The sequence below is a fragment of the Globicephala melas genome, chromosome 21 (genome assembly GCF_963455315.2).
Source record: "Globicephala melas chromosome 21, mGloMel1.2, whole genome shotgun sequence".
NCBI lineage: Eukaryota > Metazoa > Chordata > Mammalia > Artiodactyla > Delphinidae > Globicephala > Globicephala melas.
The window spans coordinates 23,738,167-23,764,022 of NC_083334.1; the positions used below are offsets into that span (position 1 = coordinate 23,738,167).

General features: G+C 38.9%; 1 protein-coding gene across 2 annotated transcripts in view; it reads right to left on the reverse strand.

The window, feature by feature from the left end:
• Positions 1-957: 957 nt before the first annotated feature.
• The window catches only part of PURG (purine rich element binding protein G), a 48,499-nt gene continuing 23,600 nt past the window's right edge, over positions 958-25,856 (reverse strand). The window contains exons 3-4 of one of the 2 annotated variants that reach the window (XM_060291499.1): positions 8,643-8,795; positions 958-4,113 (exon numbers count right to left, since the gene is read on the reverse strand). In XM_060291499.1, coding sequence (XP_060147482.1) covers positions 3,976-4,113; positions 8,643-8,795 — 291 coding nt within the window. In that variant the 3' untranslated portion in view covers positions 958-3,975. Of the gene's footprint in view, positions 4,114-8,642; positions 8,796-13,798; positions 14,704-25,856 lie in introns of those variants that run through there. The other variant, XM_030832653.2, reaches the window with a different exon arrangement.

Sequence of the window (25,856 nt, forward strand, 5' to 3'; positions counted from 1 at the left end):
GTAATGGGTGACAGAGAGATTAGAGAATTCAGAGAAAACAGGAAGCACAGCAAGCTGTCTCTGCAACATCATAAAATATCCCTGTGTTGTCCGTCTTTGTCTGTCCCATTCCTGGCACAGAGCTCCCAAAACCCTCAAAATTTCCTAAGTGCTAAGAGAAGTGATAAAGGTGTCTTTTGTTATTCATTACAAGCCTGTTTTAACCACACCTGGGTTTATGTTAATGACCTGACTTCTGGAAAGCCCAAGTGGGAGGGGGTTGGTTGCCAGGGGAACCAACCCGGCTGAAAGGGGCTGCAGATTGAGCTCAATCACCAATGGCCAATGATTTAATCCGTCATGCCTGTGCAAGGAAGTGTCCCTAAAAATCCAAAACGACAGGGTTCAGCGAGCTTCCAGGTCGGTGGACACGTGGAGGTCTGGGAGAGTGGTGGGTCCAGAGAGGGCATGGACTCTCTACACACCTTGTCGCCATACCTTGCCCTTGAGTTTGGTCCAATTTCACTAGGAGTCAGATTGGAGAATTATTTAATATTTAAAGATGTATAGGGACTTCCCTGGAGGTCCAGTGGTTGAGGCTCAGCGCTTCCACTGCAGGGGGCGTGGGTTCAATTCCTGGTCAGGGAACTAAGATCCCACATGCCACATGGTATAGCCAAAAAAAAAAAGAAAAAGAAAAAAGATGTACAATACGGATCACTAACCCCTACAACCTTTAAGTCTTTAGGGGTAGAATCAGTCTCTGCCATTCCTCCCTGGGATACGGTATTGTTTCTGATTTATTATAGTATCTTTGCTGGGGGAGGGGAGTAGTTTCAGAGACTTCCACTTGCCTTTTTCCATTCAAAAATTTTTTACCCCACAAACCAAGGAGCCAGTGTAGGATATTCTGCTAGCTACTTATCTAGTCCAATAATACATATGCATATAGATAGATAGATATAGACATTGGCAGGATACAAATTATAAAATTTCAATCATATACAATATATACAAATAACAGTTGTATTATAAACTAGGAATGGACAATAAACAAATTACAGAAACATGATTTATAATATCAAAATTATGAAATACTTAATAAATTTGAAAAAAAGATGTGCAAGACCTGTACATTTGAAACTGTAGTTCATGAAAGAAATTAAAGAAGAACTAGATAAATGGAGAGATACAAAGTATTCATGGGTTGGGACACTCAATATTGCTAAAATGTCATTTCTCCTCAAACTGATGTATAGATTGAATTCAATCCCATCAAAATCCCAGCAGGCTTTATTGAAGAAATTGAGAAACTGATTCTCAAATTCATTTAGAAATGCAAAGAACCTAGAATAGCCAAAACCACTTTATAAAGAATAAGAGAGTTGGTATACTAACGCTTCCTGATTTCAAGACTTATTAATCAAGACATTATGGTAGTGGCACCTAGATAGACAAATATATCAATAGAACAGAATAGAGTCCAACAATAGAGCCACATGCATATGGACAACTGATTTTTCAACAAAGATGCAAGGGTAAGTCAGTGGAAAAGAATAGCTTTTGCAACAAATGATGCTGGAACAATTGAATATTCTATTGCAACAAAAGGAAATTTGATTCATATCTTATACCATGTACAAAAATTAACTCAAAATGGATCATAGACCTAAATGTAATACATAATACTATAAAACTTGTGAAATAAAATATTGGAGAAAATCTCTGAGATCTTGGGTTCTATAATATGGCACCAAAAGTATGATTCACAAGAAAAAATTGATATATTGGACTTCATCAAAATTAAAAGCTTCTGTTCTTTCAAAGACATTGCTAAGAAAATGAAAAGGCTAGCCCCAGAATGGGAAAATGTCTGCACTCATACAGCTGATACGGGACTTGTATAAAGAACGCTTAAAATTCAAATAAGGCAATCAAAAAATTTGCAAATCAAAAATGGGAAAAGATTTGACACTTTATTGAAGATTCTATAGATAGTAAATAAGTATATGAAAAGATACACAGAGTCACTAGTCATTGGGGAAATGCAGATTAAAACCATGTGAGATACCCCTGCATACCTATTCAAATGACAAAAATTAGAAACACTGATCATAGTAAGTATTGGTGCGGATGTGGAGGCATTGCTGGTGGGAATGTAAAATGGAACAACCACTTTGGAGAACAGTTTGACAGTTGCTTCAAAAGTTAAACATACACTTACCATATGATCCAGTCATTCCGTTCCTGGATATTTAGTAAAGAGAAATGGAAGCAAGTGTACATAAAATACTTGAACACAACTTTTCACAGCAGCTTTATTTTTTAATAGCTAAAGGCTGCAAACAACTCAAATGTCCATCAATAGATTAATAAATTTAAAAGTTTAGTGTATCCACACATTAAAATACTATTTAGTAATGAAAGGAATGAACTATTGATAGACACAACAATTTGGTGAATCTCAAAATAATTATGCTGTGTGAAAGAAGCCAGACAAAAAAAGTATATATTGTATGAGTCAATTTATATAAAATTCTAGAAAATGCAAACACCTATATTGATGGAAAATAGGTTGTAGTTGCTGGGGGACAGAGGAATGGATGAGGATGGGTGGGAGAGAGGAAAGGAAATTTTTGCAGATATGCTTATTATTTTGATGGTAGCGATGGTTCCATGGTTGTATACAAAATCAAAACTTATTGAATTGTACACCTGCAATATATACAGTGTGTTGTTGGTCATTTATGCTTCGATAGAATAATTAAAACACTCATCTCTTTCAAACAAGTAACTTTACTTCTTTTACATATTTATTCATAAAATATGTTTAATGCTTCATTAGTTGAAATTGTAAGAAACTGAGAACAATGCAATGTCCATTATTAATGGATTAGTTAAATAAATTTTGATGCCTTCGTACAATGGAATATTAAACAGTTTTTAAAAATAATTTTGTTAATCTTTAGACACAGAAACATGCCTAGGATATTTTAAATATAAAAAGTAATTTGCTTGCTGGTGTTGATATAAAATGGTGCCACTGTGGACAACAGTTCCTCAAAAAATTAAATACAAAATTACCATATGACCCAGAAATTCCACTCCTAGACGTATATGCAAGAGAACTGACAACATATGTCTATGTAAAAATTTGTACACATATGTTCATAGCAGCATTATTCATAATAGCCAAAAAGTGGAAACAACCCAAATGTCCATCAACTGATAAATGGATAAACAAAATACGATGGAATATTATTCAGACGTAGAAACGAATAAAGTACTGGTGCACGCTATAACATGGACTAACCTTGAAAATATTTTGCTAAGTGAAAAAAGCCAGACACAAAAGGCCACATATTGTATGATTCCATTTTTCTGAAATGTCTACAATAGGCAAATCCGTAGAGATGATAAGTAGATTAGTGGCTAACAGCCCTGGTCCGGGAAGATCCCACATGCCGCGGAGCAACTAAGCCCGTGCGCCACAACTACTGAGCCTGCATTCTAGAGCCCGCGAGCCACAACCACCGAGCCTGCGCACCTAGAGCCCGTGCTGTGCAACAAGAGAAGCCACTGCAATGAGAAGCCTGTGCACCGCAACGAAGAGTAGCCCCCGCTCGCCGCAACTAGAGAAAGCTCGCGCGGAGCAATGTAGACCCAACGCAGCCAAAAATAAACAAATAAATAAATTTTTAAAAATATCTTTTTTTAAAGTCTTAAAGTAGTTGCTTTTTTGCAGTAGAAATTTGACTATTGAGCTTAAGAGTACTCATGAATATTTTAACATTATTTTTATTACTTATGGTCAGTTCAGACTCCAATTAGGCTAATCCTTCTCCCCCGAATTTGAGTATAAGGATCAAAATTACCCCTCTCTCAAAATGAGCCAAATAAGCATCAACATTTCATCAATGGCTGAGATGAGCTCTTTGTGATCCAAATCCTCTCTGCAGTGGGGTGGCAGCCAGGAGGGTATGCCTCCCAGATCTCCTACAGCAGGGAGGATAACGAACCAAAGGCGCCAGCTGCTGTGCTCTGACTTCCATCACTGTGTTCACGCCAGGACCCCGTTCCCTTGGACTGTTCCCGGTGACTGCTTACGGCAGGGACACGAAGGCAGGCCCATTTCTGAAATACACAGGATTCCTCTGAAGGGCACCTTTGGCTTGAGGTCTCCCTGTTGGTCTTGCCAAACTTCCTTGGAACAGTGTTGAGTTCTAAGATGTTCCCCCTCTCATTCACAGGGGCTGTATCAGCATCGGTCTGAGGGTTCTGCCCGCCTCCTTCAGATCCCCATTTTCCTTCTCCAGCATTTGCCCCGATAAATCTCTTACGTCTTTAATCCTGTCTTAGCTTTTGCTTCTCAGATGACCTGGACTAACACAAGCAAGTACCAAGAATGATCCAATACAAGACTGACATCTGAGACTGGCCCACTAACCATGCAGCGGGCAAAGAGGATGATGACCCGGTTGATAGGTGGGGCACGGATAGCCCCTGGTGTAAGACGGTGGCTCAAAGGCTAAAGATTTCATTGATGGTGACCTGGGGAAATGTCCTGGAGGAGGAAAATGCTGTTGCAGATGTGATGATTCAAGTATTGGAAAACTCAGGAGAGAACAGTATCCTCAAAGACAGCAGAGTTGGCTGATTAATGCTAAGCTGTATTGATGCCAGCAGAGGGATAATGCGGGACTCAGAGCCATTAACAAGCAAGTAATGGCTAAGTGTGAGAGCCAGAGGGTCTCTTTGGTAGCTTCCAAAGAGGCCCTTACCTCCTGTAGAGTGGGAGAGCAGACACAGTTGAACAGGTCAAAGATCAAATAGAATTGTAGAGATTCCTAGATATTCAACTACTCAGCTGAGAGAGATCTGTTATACCAAGGTCAGGGTGCTGGTCAGGGAAAACCTGGGACCCTGAAAACTGGGATGAGGACATGTAGATGGATGTCCCTGATTATATTTTCTCTGCGGGACTACCCCTACCCCCATCCTTTAGGCTTGCACAGGTGTCCCATCCTTCCCTGGTAAGAGCTAGCACTTCTATCACGCCAGAAGATGCTCCAGGATCCTCACCCTTAGGGAGGAACATGAGATTCCCTCAGTAGCCGCCCTCACCTCTTCCCTGTCTGATAACCAAGGTTCAGTCTCAGCATAACCTGGGTGGGTACATATTGGAAATGATTAAGAAGGAAGGACACTATACACCAGGAGAGCCGCAAGAATTAGCTAGTGTGTACCAGCAGGAGAAGAGGTGTACACCTGGGACTCTATTTTGAGAGTGATTGGAAAGGGGCCTGAAATGTAACTTTCTTAGGACCTGAGATGCAACACCTTGGTAAGGACCCCAGAGAATGGGGCAAATTCACTGCTAGGGTGGTTCTTAGAAGTTTGGGTAAAGCAATGACAACACTCAGTGAAGTGGGAATTTCTGAGTTGCCCTCAGCAGGAAAGGATTCTGCAAGAGGTCTAGGCTGCAGTGCCAGCAATACTGCTCATTGGTCCAGGGGATCAGAGGCAGGGATAAAGAGGCTGAGGGAAGTGGGAACTCCAGAACGCACCCTGTGAACATTCAGACTCCTGCCACTTCAGTGAAGTTTTTAGGGGGTCCAATGGTCAGGAGTATGCGAGGACATCTTCTCAAAGTAAAAGACATCTTGTTGCATTTTGCATTCCTACTACATAAGGAAGGCCAGCACGCTCACGTGGCTTTTTTGGGCTCAGGAGACAACACATTCCACAGATGAAAATATTGCTCCGGCCCATATCTACTACATAGATAAATGCCAGCTTTGAGTAGAGATCAGAGCAGGAAACACTCTACAGTAGGTACAGCAGCGCTGCTGCTTGGTCCATATGATTGGGCAAACCCTATGGCTTTGGAAGGTGTCAGCGTTGGGAAAAGATGCAGTGGGAAAAGATGAGTCAACTGCCATTGGCTGCCTCAGAACTGACATGAGGGAAAGGGGTGGCCATGGTAGCAGAGACAGAGGCATCCAATCGGAGGACCCACTTCACCCTGAAGGAGGTGGATGGAGTAGGCCTATGACATGAGTATCACACTATCTAGAAGAAGCCAGCTTCACAGAATGCAGAAAGTCTTCTAAGGGCACGGGTGAAGTGCTAACTTGAGGCAATACTCTGGAAGCATAGCGTACAATCCTTCAAGATGCCGTGCGTGCATGAAATCAGAGGCCCCCAATCTGAGAATCAAGAGGTGGAAGCAGGTGGCCCCACTTACTGAGATCTCTGGGAGGCATCAGTGAGTGGTGACCTGAAGGGAGTCTTAATTCCCTGCCCAGGAACTGAACCTGGGTAGCCTGGATGAATATCAGGAATCCTGATTTTTACTGGGGGCAGTGTATTTCTCACAGAGGCAAAAACTGTAAAAACAGGTACACCGTTTATTGTTAGAGACATAGCACAGCAACAAGTGGGAGAGCACGCAGAGAAACAGTTTGTTTAGTTAAGTCTAGGGTAATTACTATTTTAAAATGTCCATCTTTTTCTTATGTGCAGGACAACTGTACTTCCAATGTCCTGATTTTTTTTACAATATCTGCTGATGTCTGAAGGCAAAAAAGGGGGTGAGTGGACTTTGACTTGTTCTCAAGAGTTGGGCTTTTGTTTCTCTAAAGGTTCAAATTGCAAATCAAGGATTTTTGATTGTCTTTTTTCTCTTGCATTCCTGCAAGCTATCTTCAAAGAATTGGGTAGCTGCTTCTGTGATAACGATAGCAGTTTGACTAGCCCACCCAACCACAGTATTTTGAATTTGCTTTTTTATATCAGGGAGAAAATTCCCTACTAAAGCAGAAATTAAAAGATTTCTATGCTCTGGAACTTCACGGTTTAGTGCAGCATGGCTTTGAAAAGTCTGTACAAAGCATTCAACAAAGGCCTTTGGATATTCCTTCTGAGCGCACAATTCAAACTTCGACCAACTCACCCTAGGGGAGAAAGCTTCATTATGGCTTCCATTAGCCCCTGAACCTCGGCCTCCAGCTGATCCATTTCCTGATAATTTGTAGGAAGGAAGACCTTGGGAGAAATTCTGGTCATCTGTTTCCTCTGTGAAAGGGCTTTTGAATGGCCACTCATCTTTCTACTTCCTCTCTCTAAATTTGGTAGGATCTTCTGGAAGTGGAGGTAAAAGGGCTTTATAATTTAAAAGGTCTGTCACTGTCCAGGGTACATAAATTCTTGGTCCAAGATACATCTGTGAAGGATATTGCATAGGAAGGCCTTGCAGAGCCTCATTTAGAGCCTAGGAAAATAGGAGGAGTTGTAAAAGACAGTCAAGTGAGCCGTACTGACCTTCCCAGGTGCTTTTGCTACATTCACTTTCTGGCTTTGAGCATTTACATGAGTAACCTGTATACCCTGGGCGTAGAGACCAGGCTGTCCATAACTGGGTGTTTAAGGGATTTTCTGTGAAAGGTGGGGGAGTTTTGGGAATTTGCTAAGGAGACGGTACTGGATTTTAAGGAGGGGAATTTACTTTGGATGACAACTTTAATTTTTGTTCTATTTTCTGTTCTTTCAGCTTGTTAAGGGATTCCCTCAAGCTAGCCTTTATAGTCTTTTTTTGAAATCTTTTTCATTTGGTCTTTCCACAGATATCAATAAGATAATTGTTTGGGATGAGAGCTCGCTAAAAAATTTTTTTTCTTTCAGATGTGGCCAATTCACAGGATCCATCACCTGGCCATTGATAAATAGGATCTTACAGTAATCTCAACAGTGACTCAAACCAATAAGCCTTTTTATGGCTTAACCATGAACACAAGAGGTATCTCAAAGGACAGTGCAAAAGATGCAGCCCTCACAAGATCCAGAAAGTTCATTCCCAGAGTTAGCCTAAGAAAGCAAAGACCTTCGTTGTCACAGGCAGTAAGACACCTGTAGTGCAAACAGTGTCTTGGGTCTCCCATGAGAATGTGAGATGCCTCCAGTCACAAAGCTGCTAATCTGTGACACTAGGCTGGTGCTACTGGAATGGGATATTTCCAGCAACGAGACAATGAAGGTTGAAATGACAAAGGTCCTTTATGGACTGGGACACCTTATGACAAATTCCCCTGAGACCTGGCACATTCAGACAAAGAGAATGCTGAGACTTTGTGTCTCAGAATCCCTGTCGATTTGACTGGCCATCAAATGCAAGCCAGGACTTGCATCTTCCAGCTGGCAGAGACCAGAGAGAATATCCTCACTGGTCAAAAAGCCAAGCTCTCGGGACAAAGAACAAGATGAAAGGAAACTCTCCTCTGGTTTTTATGTATGTAGGAGAACCAGAGCAAAGTTTGCCCCAATAGATGCTGGTCTGGTGAGAACTGTGAACTCATCGCCTTGAACAACAGACTTATAGGACCTACACCTATGTTCTGCCCTATGGTTTTCTTCCTTATGACAAATGACACAAAAGACAGAGACAAAAGGAAACAATGACCATCTCTGGGAGCAAAGGGATCAATCGAAAACAAGCGTACTCGTACCAAATCTCTACCAGAGTTGCTATACCCAAGTAACCAGTTCACACAAATATTTTCTCCTGTTAATCTAAATTTAAGAAAAAGAAAAGGACTCTCACACGCTCACTTCCAACAGACCCTGCAGGCAGAGATCAGGGAGACTGAGATGGTAAGAATTCTTACCTTCTGCCGGCACTTGTCAGAGGCCGTGGGATCTCTCAGCTGCTGCAGCCCCAGAGCAAACAACGACCAGCCTGTGGAGAGTCCCACGCCGGGCGCCAAAGCTGTAGGGGAGGAAAGCTTTTCCCTTCTTCCCTTCCAGGTTCTTTGGCTGGTCTGATAATTAAAGTGACACAAGATAGATTAACAGGAGAAAAACAAATTTAATTTCATACGTTTGGGAGTCCATAAAAATATGAGATGCCGAGAAGTGACCCAAACAGGCAGCTTTTATACGTTTTTAGACAAGGGAACAATCAATTTGCGATGAATTGACAGAACAAAGGGATCTGGACTTGGGGTAGCACATTACTGAAGAAGTATCAAGATTTGTTTACATAGCCCTCTGAGCCTTGAATTCCCTACTCTGTTGATAAGGATGCCTTCCACGCTCCTGCTACAGGGAGGGTATCTTCACGTGGGAGATTTATTTCCTGCTTTCAGGGAACAAAGGAGGATCAGAATGTCCTTCTTGTGCTGGCTGTTTCTTAAGTAACTTTAATTCAAAATGATCAATACGCCAAAGTGGTACATTTTGGGGTGACATATTCAGGTCTCCTTCATCATCACTACCAGCGACCCGCTGGGGGAGTTTGTCTCCCTGTTCCCACAACTTTGGTCTCCAAATGGGGCACGTTCTTGCCAAGGAACATAGCCAGGATCCATTGAATTACAATGTAACTAACAAGTTACAGCTGCTGTCCTGGCACTGTGGATTCCTTATGCCAAGGAACCCGCAGGTTAGAAGAGGAGTCACCATGTGGGCAGGGATAATTGATGCTGATCAGAAGCAGGAGATAGCGCTGCTTTAAACAAGGGGCCATGGCGGGGGAATGTGTATGGAACCCACATGATCCACTCAGGCCCCCCCGTTTCTGCTCACGAACCTGGGCAGCAGCCACAGCCTGAGAAAGGTATGCTGCTGCGTTTGAGCTCAGGCTCACAGCTGGAACTCATCCCCTTCGTCTTCCATCATCCATTCTAAATTACCGCTCACCCCAGCCCTCACCTTGGCAGGAATCAGTGGCTTACCTGGTAGTAAGACTCATTCCCAAGGTCCCAAGACCTTCATTCCCAAGGGGTCTGATCTCTTGATAGCCATACCTTTCTGGGGTGACTGCTCTGATGACCTGGTGTGATTATTTCCATTTCCCTGGCAGGCTTGTATCATGGAGCCCATCATAACATGATGCTATTCATTAATATTACTCATTTCCTTCCTATCTTATTTTATACTTGTCAAGGAACATACTAGGTTTTATAAGTAGATTTTCCTACTAGAAACAGAACTGCCAACTGGTCGACACAGGTATTCTAATCTGTCTAGCATTTTTTTCCTTCCTTTAAAAAATATATGATTATCATAAAATAATTTAAAAAGTATAGAAGCAAAAACTGAAGTCCAGTTTGTTTGGTTTTTTACATCTATTTATTTACTTATTTTTGGTTGCATTGGGTCTTCGTTGCTGTGCGTGGGCTTTCTCTAGTTGCGGTGAGCGGGGGCTACTCTTTGCTGTGGTGCGCGGGCTTCTCATTGCGGTGGCTTCTCTTGTTGCGGAGCACAGGCTCTAGGCACGTGGGCTCCAGTAGTTGTGGCACGCGGGCTCAGTAGATGTGGTCACAGGCTCTAGAGCGCAGGCTCAGTAGTTGTGGCACATGGGCTTAGTTGCTCTGCGGCATGTGGGATCTTCCCAGACCAGGGCTCGAACCCGTGTCCCCTGCATTGGCAGGGGGGTTCTTAATCACTGTGCCACCAGGGGAGCCCCTGAAGTCCACTTCTTATGCAGTTTCCTTTTAATCCTACTCCATAGGAGCAAAACTATTTTTTGTTGTAAATTAATTGTTTTCTCCATTGGATATCTGACGCTCAAGGTGTTATTTTAATGACCTTGTTTAAAAGGAATCTCTTGTGTATTTACCCAGAATGAACTAAAAAAACTGAGTTTTTATACACACAAAACTGAGGGTCAACTCTTTCATTCAGAGTCCTCTTTAATCTTCACAAGCCAATCTTTCAGTTAAGTCTTTTAGGATGGCAAACATTATGCTTTGCAAAAAGGGTAAGCTTCAGTTACCACTCATAGAATGAGAGATCATTTGGGGAGAATACGTATAGTGCTGTGCTTACTGCATTTCAAAGTTTATTCAGTCTTAGGAACTATGACTCATTTGTTTTTGTGTTAAATTACTTTTTGCTTATTTTCTAGAAGTCTTTTCACTTCCCCAAGGATAAAGTGGGGGGGTAAGAAAAGTGATTTTCTTTTTCAGTGTGAACTCAGCATGCACCTACTTCAATGGTTTTAAAAAGAATGTGTGAAGATAGGTCTGAAATAATTTAGGTTATAGATTGGCTTTTTAAAAAAAAGAAGGTCGGGCTTCCCTGGTGGCACAGTGGTTGAGAGTCTGCCTGCCGATGCAGGGGATACAGGTTCGTGCCCCAGTCTGGGAGGTTCCCACATGCCGCGGAGCGGCTAGGCCCGTGAGCCATGGTCGCTGAGCCTGTGCGTCCGGAGCCTGTTGCTCTGCAACGGGAGAGGCCACAACAGTGAGAGGCCCACATACGGCAAAAAAAAAAAAAAAAAAAAAAAAGGTCAAGGGAATTCCCTGGTGGTCCAGTGGTTAGGACTCGCACTCTCACTGCCGAGGGCCGGAGTTCGATCCCTGGTTGGGGAGCTAAAAATCCCACAAACCTCATGGTGTGGCCAAAAAGAAATAAAAAGAAAAGAAAAAAGAAGGTTAATATTACTATCATTGGCCATTTTCAAACTCAAAGCAATTCCTGATGAGAAAAACTAGTTCCCTAAGATGAGTAAGGTTAGGCTGTTGGCGTACATGAAATGTAGCTCAAAAGATGTTCTTCAACGGAAAACATCTGGATCTTTATTAAAGTGTTTTCATTCAAGAAGTTACAAATGACACTTGAGCTTAAGATCTCCAAGGGAAATTATTGTTTAAGGAACAGAAAAAGCAACTTACCAAAATAAGGTTGATAAAACTGTAAAGGCAAATATAATTTTGTACCTTTAAAAAAACCTCAATGATGGTTTCACTCAGTGAGGGAGGGCCTACATTATTCTCACAAACAACCAAACCTACAAAGTGTAGTCATTGTATTACTTTTCAGTTATAAAGGGCAAATGAGTTTTTGAAAATAATTTCGTACTAAAAAGGCTGATAAAAAATTTGTGAGAACCATTTTTTAGGTGGGACAAACTGTGATGAACTGTGTGATTTACAACTATGGTTGACCATGGGGATAAAAATTAGAGATCTTTCCATGTAGATTAAAAAGTAGACATTTTTCCAAAAGAAATTTATTTATTCTCTTATCCTTTCATAAAATTAGAATTAATTTTCTTTTGATTACCAGGCAAAATATTACCACAGAAATAAAGATACCCTAAGACTTTCTTTGACCTTTCTCTCTCTTTTTGATTGAAGAAAACCTGGAATTATTTTGTAGCACATTTACTAGTTGCCAGTTTTCATGAGATGGAATCCTGTAAAGGGAGTTACAAAAATATACAGTAGAAATGTCTTTGGGGGGACTTCCCTGGTGGTCCAGTGGTAAAGAAGCCACCTTCCAATGCAGGGGACACAGGTTGATCCCTGGTCGGGGAACTAAGATCCCACATGCGTGCGGCAACTAAGCCCACACACCACAAGTACTGAGCTCGCACACCTCAACAAGAGAGCCCGCAGTGCTGCAAACTACAGAGCCCATGCGCCCTGGAGCCTGCGTGTCACAACTAGAGAGAGAAAACCCGCACGATACAACTAGAGAGAAGCCCGCGTGTCACAACGAAAAATCCCGCATGCCTCAACGGAGATCCTGCGTGTGAAACTAAGACCCGACGCAGCCAAAAGAATTAAAAGTAAATAAATAAAATAAATATTAAAAAAAAAAAAAGAAAGAAAGAATCCGCCTTCCAATGCAGTGGACGCAGGTTTGATCCCTGGCTGGGGAACTAAGATACCACATGCTGCGGGGCAACTAAACCTACACGCTCTAGAGTTCACGCGACGCAACGAAAGATCCCGCATGCCTCAACTCAGACCCAAGGCACCCAAATAAATTAATATTAAAAAAAAAAAGAAGAAAGAAATGTCCTTGGGGAGAGGTTGTGATTTAGTAAATACTGCATTTGTTCAAGATAGTCATGGAGATGCAAACCCAGTGTTCACATGGGCTCTGTTCTCTAAACTTCATTTTCTGATATTAGAAGTTAGACATGATTTAATAACTATTTGAGGGGAAATTACTGTAGCTTACATTTTTTACGTAATAAAAAACCATAGTAGTATTGGAATATCACTTCACTCATGGACCCACTCGATTAGGTGGATAGGTTTGATCATTTTCTATTTGAGACCCATGATTGTTGCTTGAGGCGCTTTATAGATTTATCTTGATATTTTCTTTTAAAATTTAAGGTTACCCATGGGTTAGGAAAAATACCAAGGTCAGCATGCAAATTCACACACTGCCTTAATATTGAGTTTATCTCTGGTTTAGGAGAAATAGTCCTCTGTCCTCATGAAGATACAGGAGCAACTTCATTTGTTCTAATGCTGTGATTCTTAGTACAAATGCTAAAATTAAAAATCAGTGAACCCCCTGCATGGGCTTATCTATTATGCCATTCTGGCGTGTGATATCAGCTTGTCCTGCAAAGTTCCAATTTGATTTTTTTGTCCTTATTTTCATATACCTGGAGAGGAACTTTAAATATAAGCATTTAGGAGTGACTTTTTCAATGTCTCTGTGTTGCAGTAAAGGTTTTGAAGGCCTACTTGCTTCCATGTAAACGTTATTTCATGGACCAGATGATATCAACCTGATGATAAAACTTTATTAATAAAGTATTAAAATAGACACTCAGAACACTTGTGCTCTTCTCAAGTTACTTATTTCCAGGTTTGATAGGTCTAGTTTTTATAGATCTGATCTGAACTTGATTTTAGAAGCCAGGCCAACTGGATTTAAATTCCTAAAGATACCATAAATTTTGGGCACAAATTACAAAATAAACACTACAAAAGATCTACTTTTTGTTGATATGAGGGCCCAGCAGAACTAACCTACTTTCTGAAAAATAATTGAGAATACAAACTAATCACACGTATAAACCAGTTTATTAGATTGTCAGTGATACTTTGAGACAAATTCAAGTTATTTTACTGTGTACTTTATATAAACAGAGGAAGGGAGGGAAGTTTTAAACGTCAAGCTTTGTTCAGCATGTGTGCAGTTAGCATCCACGAAAGCACCATTGGATATGGAAGAATTAGCACCACAGAATTTTAGGACCTAACTGTTAACATGCATCACTGAAAAATTTGGAACATGAAAACTGAAGTGGTACGTGGTATGGTCTATTATAAACAATACAAGGCAATTTATGAGTTGTTTTCATACAGTACAATACAATCACCAATCAATGAGAACCTTTTAAGTACAATACAGGACAAAAAACACTTTGTACCCTGTTAACACTAAAGCAGTTACAGATTTAAAAACATGTTTCTTGTAAGAGGCGGTGGGTTGAAATGATCCCTCCTCCTCAGTTTTTAAATTCAGAGTAATATAGTTACATGATCTCTTAAGAAAGTATTTTCAAATCTATGTCCTTCTACCTCAATGCTGACAAATGGTTTTTTGAAAACGGAAAGGCTTGATGAGTTAAAACAGGACAAAACAAAACAAAACAAAAAAACCTGATAGAGTCAAGAAGTACTCCAGTGTGGTGGAAGATATTCCACATAAGATCGGTTTGAAAATGATGCCAGTGGTGTTGACACTTGTCTTCCCTTCCGCGGAGGAATGTCAAGAACAGAAGCCTTGCATTCACGATGAACTTCGGTTCATTTCTTTCACCGAATGCCTTTATTCTGAAGTGTGACATAAGAGACTTATTCCTTATTCCTCAACTGTTTTTGTAGTGTCATAGGGCTGTTCCTTATGCTGGATTTGACAACAGTGAAAAGGGTGGATATTCCCTCTGGATTTAGGGTAATTTGTGAGCTAAAGAAAAAATATTAATTTAAATTTAGCATATATGAAATTTTAAAGGGAGTTTCACTATTTTCACAGTACAAACCTATAATGAATACCTTTCTGTTTCATTGAAAACCTTTCTGTTAGAAAACATGTAACAAACCCTCAATTTTAAGTCACGTCTAGGCCAATTTTGGCGTATTTGAAGATACTGTATAAGAAATGTGCAATAAGAATAGATATAGGTATATTCAGATCTCAGTGCATTGATGCCAAGGAAAATATATTTTTACTCCCCAAGAGAAGAATATACCTTGAAGCATCTATGCAGACACATGAATCAATCATATATCTGCCCAACTTCTAATTCTGGAATAGTGATAACAGGGTCATTTAGGAAAAAGTACTTAATTACAGTATGGCAGCAATTTTATGTTGTATATATTTAACAGCAAAAACATTTTTGAAAATAGAATCAGTACTATATGGTAAGTTTACAATTCACTATTTCTATACTTGTAACACATGCATTTATTTGTTTTCCCAATTTTTAAAAATCCCACTAGGACCAACATCTTTCAGAACAACAATCTAACATTAAACAAAAACCTTCTAAGGAAAATAGCTAGCGTCACAGAGATTTGAGAAAAGTCTGTTACTCAGCATCACAAAATACTCAATAGATCTACATTTAAGATTGTTCATGCCATGACATTAACACACCTTTGGGTTAATATATCTTATTTAAAAAAGAAAACAAAGAAACAAACCAAAGAACTGACATGGAATTTATCTTTAGTCTCTCCTTGGTAAGAGTAGACTTCTAATAAACTTGACTCCTTTCTGTACCATGTAATGATGACTACATCTATGAAGCAGCGTTTACATTTAGCAAAACATTTACGAGTAATGATAGGAAAATGGCCACTAGAGAAAAAGAATTAAAAATAAGTAAAATTATAGAAAAATGTTTTTTTCTTAAGTGAACTGCCCCCAAACAAACAAACAAAAAAAGCACAAAGTTTGTTTGCTTTGAAATATTCTTCTGTAGAAAAACATTTTTGGATACAAGTTAGCCTATCCTTATAAATGTCAGAGAGATGTAAGGTGTGATTTGAGAAAAAATTTAACTTTTGAAAAGAAATCCTATTTTTTTTTCTGTTGAACCAAATATATTGTTTAAATCAAGTACTAATTTTCTGAAGAGGAGACAGGTATACACAGCAGCACATCCACATTACGGATTTAAATTCGATAATTCTCCAGGCATGGCTGACTTGAGCATAGAGGAAGCAACACTAATTTCTTAATGTTTTAGGGTTACATTAAAAAAAAAACCTCAACTGAAACAAAACTGAGTAACGACAGGCTGGCTTAATAGTTTTGATTGCCCTTATCTTTGATCAACATTTCAAAACAAGGTAGTACCAATTAAAGATAAGATTTAAAAAATAAAAGCTATCTAAAAATTGTTCAATGAAAAAGCCTTCAATTTTACAACATTTTAACCTCAAATGATTGTAGACTAACTTAGACTAACAGTTTTGCCATTATCACAAACACTTTTGTTACGCTTGAGTTTTTTTTCTGTATTGTTCATTGGTTGTATTATGTAATACAATTTTCTGTTAAGTTAAAATAGTTTGAATTATTACATTTAATTATAAGAACCTTTAGAAAAACACATAAGTTGGATAAATTTATAAAAGGATAAAGAATATTTTATGGGATTTTAGACAAGTTCTATACAGACAAATAGCTTAGTTCAAGGTAATAAAGTGCCTTCATTTCTAAGTAATTAACTTTTCACTAAAATATTTTAAGGCTTTATAAGAAACTTAAAGTTATCAGAAGTTTGATATGGGGTTATGCTATTAATTAGCATTCTTTCATAGTCCTTATTTCATTTACTCTTGATCCACATTAGGTAATTTTTAATAACTAGCAGCTTAAACCGATAAAATTTGAATTACAAATTCTGAAATCATTTTGTGAGGAAAAGGAAGATGTATAATTTCTAAATGCTGTGATTTGTACATAAGACACACATATTGCTTGTGAACAATCTAAGTTTATGTCATAATATACAACAGCCAATGACCCCCAAAATTCAACAGAATATTTAATCCCATGGCAAACAGGGCCATCATTTCATTCAAACATATATTCTGTTGTGTTTACATTTAAAATGATTGTGCAGCCTTGAATGAAAAAGGCCACAGAAAATCTAACATAAATTCTTCAAATACAGGCACAATTAATATTTTTATTGCAATACCTTATGCATAATCTACATTGATGCCAATATCTAATATTAAAGCATTTATATTTATTTTCATTTTGCTTCTAGTACCCATGGATGTATCACAGTAAAATACTGGTAACCTAATCGAAGTATATATAATAGCCATATCATACAGAATTCTATTTCTTCTTGTGATTTCTCTTTGGAGGATATGGGGGTATTTTAAGCACAGCTGTGTCCTTAGTTCTCTTGGCAGCTCCAGATTTTAAGATAAATTATGACTGTATGGACATCAACTACGCAATTGGTTACAACCAGTGAAAACAAATTAAAATGTTTGAATATTCTTTTTCAGGAATTTAGTTAATTTTATCAGAAAATTACTAAAGTCAGGCAACAGATTAAATGGCCATGACATCTAAAATGCTTTTCTAATTACCACTGGATTAATTTTAAATGTTCCTTAAATTTAACGATTTTTGAGATTAGAATGGAGGAAAGGTAAAACTCATTGCAAAAAATAGTTTATGTTCCATATAATTGGAAAAACAGGAACTACCAGTAGGAAAAAAGTGCTGATCTTAAAACTGGGTTTGGTTTTGAATCTAAAGCCTAGTAAGAGTAATTCCTGGGAATTAAAAAAAATTAAAATGGCATAAACTTTTATAATTGCACATTCCTTTACCAAAGTGCCACAAGTTACCAAAAATTTAAAAAAATGTACATGAGTCTACTTTTCAAAATCTAAGTATATATAAATTTACCTTTCTTTTTAATAGTATAGTACAAACTTAGCACAAATATAAGCAGGAAGATGAATTATAACTTTCTAAAAACAGTATAGTGTGTTTTAAAAAAATAACTATTAAGAACCTTTGTCATTACGAAGATTCAAATCCAAGTATAGCCAAAGCATTCCCATAAAATCTGAAAATATCATGAGAGATTATCTAGGCAAATTTCAGTAACACCCTGCCATGCAATGCACAGACATCATATGCTTTTTTTTAAACATAGTTATCCTGTTTTTATCTGATTACATATTATACTCAGTTGCTTCCATTGCTGAAGTGACAATATATGCAATAGCTGAGTTTTGAAGACAGTATTAAACATTAAGGTTTCTAGTCTTAAGTGTTCGTTCCTATTAAGCACAGCAAAAATGTTTGATGCATGGGTAATTAATTTTCATGCTTCTATCTATTCTAAATTGAAATGTGAAATGGAAACGTATAGACGTAATATAATAAGGACAAAAGGACATTAGAGACAAAAGCATCAACATATGGAACAAATAATAAGCAGCTGTGGTGGAAGCTCTCCATATTATTAAATTTGGTGAATCGGGCTTCCCTGGTGGCGCAGTGGTTGAGAGTCCGCCTGCCGATGCAGGGGATGCGGGTTCGTGCCCTGGTCCGGGGGGATCCCGCATGCTGCGGAGCGGCTGGGCCCGTGGGCCGTGGCCGCTGAGCCTGCGCGTCCGGAGCCTGTGCTCCGCAACGGGAGAGGCCACAGCAGTGAGAGGCCCGCGTACCGCAAAAAAAAAAAAAAAAAAAAATTTGGTGAATCAAGGAAAGACGAACAACAAACAGAAGATCCCTTTACCATGTACTAATTATATTAATATATATTTTAAAATAGATGGTACCCACGTTAGGTTAGAATTTTAATAGTTTTGTTGCTTGAATGTGATGAAGTTAAACTAGGGAGGTGTCGCATTATAAACTGAGACCAAAAAAAATTTTATTATTCAGAGGAGAGAGAGAACGTAAGATCATGATTCTCAATGACAGCTCACCTGTCTTTTTTGTTATGCCACAGGCTAAACAGTGTGGTGTAGTGTCTCATTTAATTAGGGTGAAAAATGCTGGTAAAAACATACAATAGCTTATGTTAACATTACGATTAGTTCATAGTCATGGAATATTAAATGACTAGCAAAAAAGGACCCCTTCTTTTTTCTACAGTTTGAGACTCTCCCTTGGGTGTAAAAATGACCAATTCTATAAATTCTTCACCTTCTGAGGATATAGAATGGGATATAAAAATTGGTATCCTAGTCCTCTGAGGGAAGTAACAAACTTTAAAAACAAGTAAAATCAGAAAGGATCAGGCATGATAAATCGCTGATGACAACTCCCCCAAACCCAACATATAATAGGTTAGTCACAGAAAGGACAGTTATCCTTCCTATATAATTTAAAGAGCCTTCTTGTAGTTTTCGAATATGAGAATATAATCTCTTATTGGTAAGCAATAGTCTTGGACAGTGGTAGCATTTAACCATAACTAGAGAAATACTTCAAATAACACTGAAATGTATAATATTCTTAATAGAAACTACAGACGTGTGGTAACTCCACACTATATATGATATTCCAACTATATATTAGCTCATGTAATACCCAAAATAATATGATTCCACAATCTTTCTTGCTAAAACACACAGATTTTTTTTTCTTGATTTTGCAAAAGCTAGGCAGTTGTATTTACCTCATTTAGCTTTTCCCTGGTAGCACTGCTATAGTGATGACATAAGTATTGAATATATCGATGAGGACCATTCCTATCATATAATTCATCTTGCTTTCTATTATTCAGCTCTTTTATAGCACTTTTCATTTCCAAATGCCTCACAATGGGTTATAACAGTCACTTCTCATTGTATCCCTATGAGGAAGGCAAAGTTAATAAATTGCTTGAGCAGTGGTAGAACTACACAGATGTATATTCTCCAATCCAAAGGCAGTTGTCCTATTCTATGTATCTATACCATACACTCTCTGAGGCCAAAGACTGGATCTTGTCTGCTGTACATCTAGACCTAGCTGACTATCTAGCTCATGCTGTATGCAAAATAAATATTTGTTGACTTAATGAATGAGAAATGAGATTGAGAAAACAGAACAAAGATCTTCAACTCCACCGCCCAATTGAAAAGCTGTGCTTGTCCACTCTTGCATCTTCTCTATTACAGGAGAGTAGGTAGTATTACTCGTCTTAAATGATAGGGTAGTATTACGCACAATGGCAAAGCCCATATTGTACACGCCCTCCAGAGTATCAATGACGCGACTGTTACTACAACTAACACTTTGAATGATTCACCTTGCCTTTTGTCAAATATTTAAATGAGAAGTTGTACTTTTATGTACAATAGACTATTCTTAAGCTAATTCAGGCACAAAGAACCAAGGAAATAATCCTCCCAGCTGCAGTCATTATCATGACTATGGAGAATATCAGAAGGGAGTGGAAAGACAGTTACACAGATAGGGCGAAAGGAACTGGAGACGAGTGTTGTTCAATGTTTTGGAAATAAGTGCAGGAAAGTTAAGATCCTTGAGAAGATAGAGATTTTAGTGAAATAGGTGAATGGTGAGATTAAACTAGACGATACCAAAGTCTTTTCCAGCTCTAAAATTCTACGTTGTGCTAACTGGTTCCTCCTCTGATATGACGGGAATCTGTATGGTAATCAAAATATATTTTATTTTTAAGAAAAAAGAATAACCTTGTAAAGTTTAATATTCTGGAACTCTTGAACAACTGTGAGTATTAAAAGTTTTCTTTAAACCATCATTAGGCCTCCTTTTGCAGCAACACCATGTAAAGCCTTTTAAATCCTAAACACATCTACTTAACTTATGTCAATATAGTGTGGATATTACAATATGTTATGTCGTCACACAATTAGCAGCTAAGAGCTTGATCCCACTCCCACTACTTTACCTGAACATGTCCTCTAAAGAATAGGTCTTACCAGTTAAGTATAATGCATTCCCTCATTCCCAGTTTCAAAGAGAGAAAGGTGAAAGAAATGATTTCTTGTAAAAATTAGAGTTATGGTTTTAAATCACATCAGGTAAATATACTCAATGGTAACGATATTAAGTTTGAATCTCTAAACTGCTGTACATGTTAATAAAAACAGCACTATTAATTAGAACATTTTGACCGAGAAGCAAAAACATTATTCATTCCAAAATTAGGAAGCAAAAATCTAATTTTTATTAGCCAGAAGCATAAATACACAGGTGAAGGAAAGATGATTTACTATCAGCTTTAATTTCTGCTAAGTTAGGACTTTTCAAAACTCTTCAGGCTGCATGTACTCACTGGGAACTCAGGCTTATAATTCTTTATTTCACAACCTAAGACCTTTTGAACATTAAACTCACGTCATTACGCATACTCAAATGCGAACCAGGGCCATATCCTCACTTTTCCACATGGCAACAAACATTATTGGCAGTTAATTAATTACTACAACCAAAAGGATGATGAACTGCTTAGAGAATTCATGCATACTGCTTGAAAGTAGTTAATCGTCTTCATAGTTTAGAACATATATCCTTGAAGCTGAGTATGATAGCACTTCAAATCCTCCTTATGGGTTAAATTACACTGACGAGATTCTCTTGGTAATTTGAATGTAACTGCCTTTTCATGAGAAGTAAGACTTAGACCAAATTCTACATTAAAGTAGGTCATATTAAAGGGGAGTTTCATTTCAGTATTTTTGGAATAATCAGAATGAAATATGAATGTGGTACAATAACTTAGGAACCATAAGGAGAAAAATAGCCATCAGAGAGGAGAAGGAAAGTATGTATACTTAGTGGCAGGCAGAAAGGTAAAAGAAATGAGAAAATAAGTAGATGAGAGGGCTTCAGAGAATGGCAATAATCTGAAATGTTATTAACATTCTCTCAATAATCTGGCAAAACATTTCCTTTGAGTGCCTTTTTCCATAGAACTGATACAGCATTGTAGTACCATATGATTACTCTTTCTCTTGCTGAATAGTTGCATAAACATTGAAAATGACTTACTACCTTCCCATAAAGTTAAGAAAAGCCCTGTTGGGTATGCTCTTGGTATGTGACTTAGTGTTCTGGGATCTCTCTGTGGTTCTGCAGCTCCTCCTTTTAGAATCTTAAAGGTGGACATGGCATGGATTGGGATAGAATAGCCAAAGGCCAGCTCAAGCCTCTCCTTTATTTAGTTCCGTCAAAACTCAGACCCCTCTTTGGTAAGAATAGGATTCTCTTGAAAAAGACAACAGCAGATAGTAAAAATTCCTCCTTTAGATCTATTGGTACACAATTTACTAAGGCTCACTAGAACAACAGTATTATCTTCCCTTAAATACATTGCCACTCCTCAGAATCTCAATGACTCTTTGCTAAAAAAGGCAAAATTTAGGTAAATTCAGTTAGAACTTTCAGAAAAACAAAAATGCAATCTGGATGTTGCTTTCATTGTATCCACTCTCTTTCCATGTATAAAACTATGGACCAACGTGAGTTTCCAATAATAACTGATTCATAAGGTCTACGTTATATAATTTTAAGAGTGCATAAAAGCTACTGAGGCATCACCATATCAATAAACAATGAAAGCATTCCTTCCGGCATGCTCAGAGATATCACAAGAAGTATCTCCTCCCTTGGAATTATTTTTCACATTACTTTCTGAGGTCGAAGCAGAACTGTGAAGTAAAATAAATAATAACCATTCTTTGGCCATTGCAATTGCTGAACTGCACTAGCCCATTATCTCTGTTTTTAATAGAATAATTTAGAGTCTCTCAAAAGAGTATGCACATAACTAAGGTGGGAGAGTTGTTTGAACGTTAGGAGCAATTATTTAATATTAATATTTAAGGGTATTTTGTCCCCTCCATTCTTACTACAGGTTTGCTGCCATGATTCAACTAAGATACTCAGTGAAGATCTGCTTATTTTTTGCCTATTTAAAAAAAGCATCATTAGCAATAAAAAGTCACTATCTACTGATGAACTCAACAGCTGATCTCAAAACTACTAGGCTGAGTGAAGGAAGTCAAATATAAAAAATACATGTTAATTTGTATGAAATTCCAGAATAGACAAAAGTAGCCTATGCTAATAGAAATCAGATCAGTGACTGCTTCTGAAAGTCAGGAGGAGGAGGAAAGAGTGGATGGTGACTGCGAAGGGGTACATGGGAATTTTCTGGGGTGAGAAAAATGTTCTATGTCTTGATATTTGCCAAAAATGACTGAATGGTGTAATAAGAGCTGTATGTAAATTATACTTTTTTTTTTTTTTTTTTTTTTTTTTTTTTTTTTTTTGCTGTACGCGGGCCTCTCACTGTTGTGGCCTCTCCCGTTGCGGAGCACAGGCTCCGGACGCGCAGGCTTAGCGGCCATGGCTCACGGACCTAGCCGCTCCGCGGCATGTGTGGTCTTCCCGGACCGGGGCACAAACCCGTCTCCCCTGCATCGGCAGGCGGACTCTCAACCACTGCGCCACCAGGGAAGCCCGTAAGCTATACTTTAATACAAAATGTTCAACAACATTACAACTAAGCAAAATACTCCTGCTGAAGAAGCATCATGAAGGCTGGTGTCATTCTTCTTTTTTCATTTCAAAACTTCTACCCTCACCATGTCCCATAGAGAGCAACGTATCCTAGAATGGGGTCCATGACTAATACTCTGCATAGGACAAGGATTTTATATCAGGGCACCAAACCAAAACAGGCTCTTTATAACTGGAGAAAAATTAAGACACATTCTTTTATGGACCATAGTAAATGTGTCAGCGCTAAGAAAAGATATAAAACACTTCATGTTCAAAAAATACCCTAGAGGGGCTTCCCTGGTGGCGCAGTGGTTGAGAGTCCGCCTGCCGATGCAGGGGACACGGGTTCGTGCCCCGGTCCGGGAAGATTCCACATGCTGCGGAGCGGCTGGGCCCGTGAGCCATGGCCTGCGCGTCCGGAGCCTGTGCTCCACAACGGGAGGGGCCACAACAGTGAGAGGCCCGCGTACCGCAAAAAACCCCCAAACAAACAAAAAAACAAAATGTGGTTAAGAATCCGCCTGCCAATGCATGGGACACGGGTTTGAGCCCTGGCCCAGGAAGATCCCACATGCCACGGAGCAACTAAGCCCGTGCGCCACAACTACTGAGCCTGAGCTCTAGAGCCCGCGAGCCACCACTACTGAGCCCACGTGACACAACTACTGAAGCCTGCACGCCTAGAGCCCATGCTCTGCAACAAGAGAAGCCACCGCAATGAGAAGCCGCGCACTGCAACAAAGAGTAGGCCCCGCTCGCCGCAACTAGAGAAAGCCCGCGCACAGCAACGAAGACCCAACACAGCCAAAAATAAATAAATAAGTAAATTTATTAAAAAAAAAAAAATCCTAGAATGTAAACGATTTTCCAAGTCAGATTTATTACTGTGAAAATACTAATTTATAAATGCAGAAAAAAAAATTGATAAAATTTTGGCTCAAATTCTACTTAAAAGTAATCATGGCAGTTTGGCCTTCACTCTTGTTTTGGTTCCCCAAGGATGTGTGAATACTGGTGTGGCAACAGTGTACCACTACTACCTAAAGCAGACAGATGAACTTAAAACATTCAGGCGGGAAGGAAACAAGATTTTACTTTATGGTACCTGGTGCATAATCGAGTGTATATGTAGTAAATCACATTTTAAAACCATTTTGAATGCCAGTGGTTGGGGCCTAATTTTTAATGATTACCTCACCACTTCAAATCTAAGGGGCACGTTCCTCGACTTTAAAGAGATTACAATCAGAGTTAAAATAGTCAATGAATTCCCAACTTTCTACAGAAATAACCTTATTACACTATCAGACGATTCCAAAAATGAAGTGAAAGAGTACTATTGGTTCTGAGAAGAAAATAGTAATATCCTGAAGAGAATTCAGGGGCAAGTGATGCCAATTATTTAAGGGCAAAATTAAAACTGTAATCAAAAGCCAGATAATTATTTCACCAAATTATTTCTTTTTGTAATTCCAATTCTAACCCACCAAAGGCTTATGCTGTCCTAAACCCATGTATCATACAAAGGTATCTAAAATATATAATTTACCTACTATTCATCATTTCCACTAGAGAGTAGAAGAAACACATGGAAAAAGTAAGAAATTTCCTTAGCACAATGCCTGGCCTGTGGGAGGAACTCAATAACTATTTGTTGAATCAATGAATGAATGTTTTCTTTTCCCTGGAATTGTCGTTTCTTACCTCACATACTTGCTTCCTACTATACGTTAAAAATTCAGTATGGGCCTTCCCTGGCGGCGCAGTAGTTGAGAGTCCGCCTGCTAATGCAGGGAACATGGGTTCGTGCCCCGGTCCGGGAGGATCCCACATGCCGCGGAGTGGCTGGGCTCGTGAGCCATGGCCGCTGAGCCTGCGCGTCCGGAGCCTGTGCTCCGCAACCGGAGAGGCCACAACAGTGAGAGGCCCGCGTACCGCAAAAAAAAAAAAAAAAAAAAAAAAAAAAAAAAAAAAATCAGTATGACTGAAAAGGAAAAGTACAGGCACATACTTAGTAAAAAAAAGTAATGCTCTGAAACCCCTAAGTCCCATGTCATTATTGCTGCTACTGCTATTGTTGACAAAAAGATCGCATAAATATAAATTGACACAGTTGGAAAACAACAATAAATTGATACATGATAATCTAATTTTTAACTATAAAAAATGTCCTTTTAAAAGCTCAAGTGACACTAAAGGACACTGTTTGCTTCTCTAGAGGCAACAATAAAAACTTACATAATTAATAGAATGGGTAGTTGTGTGATGTTTCATGTAAATAGTTTCTGAGATAGTGAGAGGTTTAAACGTTCATAAGTAGCAAAGAAAAACAGAATGCCAAGTGCTAGAAGATAGAAAAAGTATAGTTTAAGGTTATACGAGGGACCTCCCTGGTGGCGCAGTGGTTACGAATCTGCCTGCCAATGCAGGGACATGGGTTCGAGCCCTGGTCCAGGAAGATACCACATGCCGTGGAGCAACTAAGCCCGTGCGCCACAACTACTGAGCCTGAGCTCTAGAGTCTGCGAGCCACAACTACTGAGCCTGCGTGCCACAACTACTGAAGCCCGCGTGCCTAGAGCCCA